Source organism: Stomoxys calcitrans, chromosome 2 (assembly GCF_963082655.1).
Source record: "Stomoxys calcitrans chromosome 2, idStoCalc2.1, whole genome shotgun sequence".
NCBI classification, from domain to species: Eukaryota; Metazoa; Arthropoda; class Insecta; order Diptera; family Muscidae; genus Stomoxys; species Stomoxys calcitrans.
The window spans coordinates 46921527-46926526 of NC_081553.1; the positions used below are offsets into that span (position 1 = coordinate 46921527).

General features: G+C 38.4%; 1 protein-coding gene across 1 annotated transcript in view; it reads left to right on the plus strand.

Annotated features, from left to right (window-relative positions):
• The window catches only part of LOC106089271 (homeobox protein Hmx), a 53452-nt gene that overhangs the window by 42811 nt on the left and 5641 nt on the right, over positions 1-5000 (plus strand). The window contains exon 2 of the mRNA XM_013255091.2: positions 1811-1920. Within this exon, the coding sequence (XP_013110545.2) occupies positions 1811-1920 (110 nt within the window). The remainder of the gene's footprint in view (positions 1-1810; positions 1921-5000) is intronic.

The window sequence follows — 5000 nt, forward strand, 5'->3', positions numbered from 1 at the left end:
CCGTGAAATGATGTCCAACTTTTGCAAGAGCTTGACTTGCATGACATGTGGTTTTAACAAGACGGTGTCACATGCCACATAGCACGCATAACAATGGACTTGTTGAGAGGCGAGTTCAGTGAACATTTTATATCTAGTTCGGGACCGGCCAATTGGCCGCCTAGATCGTGCGATTTAACGCCTTTAGACTATTTTTGCCCCATGTAACTACATGTCGCTAATGGCATAAATGTCGCCAGCATTAATAAGGGGATAATCAATGGCTATGTTTTATTTTGGCCAAGATTTATTTTTAGGCCAGGCACAAAGCGCGGTGGCCACCATAGCGCAGAGGTTAGCATGTCCGCCTTTGACGCTGAACGCCTGGGTTCAAATCCTGACGAGACCATTAGAAAAAATTTTCAGCGGTGGTTTTCCTCTCCTAATGCTGGCAACATTTGTGAGGTACTAAGCCATGTAAAACTTCTCTCCGTTCGGACTCGGCTATAAAAAGGAGGCCCCTTATCATTGAGCATAAAAACTTAAATCGGACTGCACTCATTGATATGTGAGAAGTTTGCCCCTGTTCCTTAGTGGAATGTTCATGGGCAAAATTCGCATTTGCAAAGCGCTAGCCGTTATGTGGACAAGATAACCTCTGCGTCATTGTGGCCTTCATTTGTAGAAAATGTAATGGCCAAAATGTTATTGAACTTTGATATATTCTGTCGCAGCATTAAATGCTCTCAATAATGTCATAATATCCGGACCTGGCAACTCTGCTTCCGATTATATTGGCAATGTATACAGATGCCTATTAATTTTTCCCTCATCCTTCAGGCTTTTAGTCAAAATGTAACTCCCCTTATCACATATCCTTTAGCACTACCTATCCATGGTTTAGCTAAAAACATCTTTTCATCTTTGCTCTCCCCTACCCCCACCCTCATTCTTACCAAAACATCTCATCTTAATCATCCATTAAACATCTTAATATTTAACTTTGTTCATTGTTGTTAGCCTAAGGGGAAGGAGGGCCGGTATGGAGGTGATTCAAAAACCCGGAATAAAAGAGGAAAATCACTTAAGTGCTTTATTAAGTCAAGTAGAAAAAAAACCAGGAAAATATTCCTAACCTTCTTCTTCTCCCCGGCTGGCATATAAACGGATATAAACGAAGAAAATTGGGTATTAGGAAATTGGGGGAGAAAAGAGATTTTGCTTTTGAATGAAATTCAAACACCCCAAAAACAACCCCCAAAAAGGGCCAAGGTAAAAATAACAAAGATGAAGTAACAGTAAAGAAAAGAAGGGCAAACAAAAGATTTACCTGTTGTGGAGAACTTGGTGAATTGATTACAAACTCAACCCTACAAAGGGGTGGTGGTGCATGAAGAATGAGCATCTTCCTGGCTTGAGGAAGAACATATGGGGAAGACAAAAACACATACATATAATTATTTATGTATACACACACACATACATATGAATATGTAAAGTTTAGCAATATATTAAAAATCAAAAAGGGGTTGTTCGATCGACTTAGACCAGTTTATTCTTGGGCTTGTGTATGTGAGGACGTTGAAAAATGTGCGTAAATCTTTTAAATATTTAACAGCTGTTGCAAATCTCTCTTATTATCACTTGCCCTGATTGTATTACCATTTTTATTCTGATTATGAAAGTGGTTTCCGTTTCCCTTTTTCTGTTGGGATTTTCTTTTGCTATAGCAACCCTGTAGCTTTGCTGGGGTTATAAATTCTTTATTGATTTATTTTTCTTCAATTTGGTACTTATTGTTGTATTTTGTTTATTTGCCATTTCATTGCAGATTGGGTTTCATATCACAATGGGGTGCATTGGCTGGTCGCTATGCCGCCCTGTGTCCACCCGGTTGGCCCTGGGCACCACAACGTATGCCATTCCATAGTCCCACACATGGTAAGTTGGTGTTGTAATGTATTATGGAGGTATATGACAATAATTGGATGTTGTTTTTGATAGAAAACGTGCTAAGCTTTGAATGAAAATTTTAACGGCCACATTCACAAAACTTAATGAAGCCTTTTGTAGGTTACTTGGACAGTTATATCAAGGAAATCTCTTAAATAAACCCACATAATATAAGAATATATTAGAAATTCATGAAATTTTCTAGAAATTCGGTGTTATTTTAAAATCATTTGAATTTTGTGCTACACCTTAACATGTTTGACACTGCATTACCTCCACGAAAGTTAAAAATGACACTTAATCAGTGTTATTTTCAGCTCAATCAACTTTACAGTTTTCTTCACAAAGTGTTCCCCTTAATCCAAATACATTCATCTGCATTTCTTTCTTTCATCACTATGCTAAACTGTTACAAGTCCTCTTTAGCAAATTCCTAGAATGTACAAAAAAGCACAAAAAAAATTCATTTCAGCAAATTCCAAAGGTATTAACAAACGCATTTTGCAAACACATTCACATGGCGAAATACCTTAGCATACCCAAATACAATCTCATAGATGTACTACAACAACATTGTAGGATATAGAATTAGTTGGGCCTGGGACGGACGGACGGACAGACAGCGCGAGATGGCTGACTGACTCTATGTGTGTTGCTTAAGGCCAATTTACATGATCAAATTCAATTGCAATTTAGTTAGCGACTTAATACAAGAGGCCAATTAAATAGGCTTAAGCTCATACAAGTATGCACACACTCCCGTTCACAGGTATTTCACGAATGTGGCTTACGCTTGTGTAATTACAAATGGAATATTAGCATTTGTAAATGCAAAACGAGTTGAGAGTGATAAAGAGTTAACTCGATAGGTAAAGAAGTGAGTAATAGCTTTTCGAAGGTTAGTAAGCATTGGGTTTATAGTCTTGTTAAAGCCACCATCATAAGATGGGGGTGTACTAATCTAGTCATTCCGCTTGCAACATGTGGAAATATTGTTCGTCGAGACTTTCAAAATTATCTAGCTATGTCCGTCCGTCTGTCGAAATGACGATAGAGGTCTAACAAATAAAGAAATTTTGCTCAGGTATTTTCTATTCATGTAGGTCATCGAGAATGACAAATGGGCCTAACGATTCAGATTTGGATATTGTTCACAAATTAAGTGGTTCTTCGATTTGACTTCTAGAGCCTCAATTTTCATCTGATTTGGCTGAAAGTGTGTACATGACGAACATTTGTGCACTTCAATATTCACACTTAGATAGGGTATAGCCCCACTATAAACACCAGGGTAGCGGTGTTTATATAAGACCCTACATCCGGAGAAACTAGTCTGCTGATATCAGCAATCCTTGTCTGCTGATATTCAATTAAAAATTTTAAACTTTTGAATGAATCCATACAAAAATGTGGAACTTCTAACCAACAATTGAAGCATTTGCTACATATTAATAAAAAAAATCATAAATAGCAGTTATGTTGTCTGCTGTTATTTATTGTAAATTCGTTCAAAAATAAGAAAATTGTAGAAAATTTGAAAAAACTTTGTATTGTATCCTGTCGAGACCATCAGAAAAAATGTTCAACGGTGGTTTTCCCCTCCTAATGCTGGCAACATTTGTGAGGTACTATGCCATGAAAAACTTCTCTTCAAAGAGGCGTTGCACTGCGGCACGCCGTTCGGACTCGGCTACAAAAAGGAGGTCCATTATCATTGAGCTAAAATTTGAGTCGGACTCCACTCATTGATATGTGAGAAGTTTGCCCCTGGAATTTTCATCGGCAAAATTTGCAATAAAAAAATTGCATTAATACCAGTTATTTTGTCTGCTGTTATTTAAATTCGTTCAAAAATAAGAAAATTGTAGAAAATTTGAAAAAAATGCACGTTATTACGTTATATCCTTGTAAAATTAAAACAAGTAAAAGGGCCGAACTTTGGATACCCATCACCTCGGGTATATATGTAAACTGCCTTTCATCATAGCAGGTATATCGCAATAGGGTCCGATTTGGACCAAATTCGGCACGAACTTTGAGTGGTCTAATAAGTACAAGTCATTGTTCAAGTTTGTAGAACAAAATATTGGTCTTTTTCGCTCTCTACGGAGGCCACCGTAGCGCAGAGGATAGCATGTCCGCCTATGACACTGAACGCCTGGGGTCGTATCCTGGCGAGACCATCAGAAAAAATTTTCAACGGTGGTTTTCCCCTCCTAATGCTGGCAACATTTGTGAGGTACTATGCCAAAGAGGTGTCGCACTGCGGCACGCCGTTCGGACTCGGCTATAAAAGGAGGCCTCTTATCATTGAGCTTAAACATGAATCGGACTGCACTCATTGATATGTAAGAAGTTTGCCCTTGATCCTTAGTGGAATGTTCATGGGCAAAATTTGCAATATCAAAATTTAGACCGATCTGAACCACTTCCAACACGAATGTCGAAAAGCCTATTATGAGTCACCGTGCAAATTTCAGCGAAATCGGATTAAAAATGCGCCTTTTATGGGGCCAAGACTATAAATCGGCAGATCGGTCTATATGGGAGCTATATTTAAATCTGAACCGATCTAGTCCAAATAAAAGGGGGATATCGAAGGGCCCAACACAACTCACTGTCCCAAATTTTGGCACAATCGGCTAATAAATGCGCCTCTTATGGGCCAAAAACCTTAAATAGAAACATCGGTCTATATGGGGGCTATATTTAGATCTGAACTGATCTGAATCAAATTGAAGACCAATGTCGAGTGGCCTAACACATATCACTATCCTAAATTTTGGCGACATCGAACAATAAATGCTCTTTTTATGGGCCCAAGACCTTAAATCGAAAGATCGGTCTATATGACAGCTATATCCAAATCTGAACCGATCTGAACCAAATTGCAGAAAGATCTCGTTGAAATCAGAAATTAAGTGGGCCTTTTATGGGCCCAAGAACTTAAATCGAGAGTCGGTCCATATGGGGGCTATATTCAAATCTGGACCGATCTGAATCAAATTGCAGATATATGTCGAAGAACCTAACATAACTCAATGTCCCAAATTTCGGCGAAATCGGAC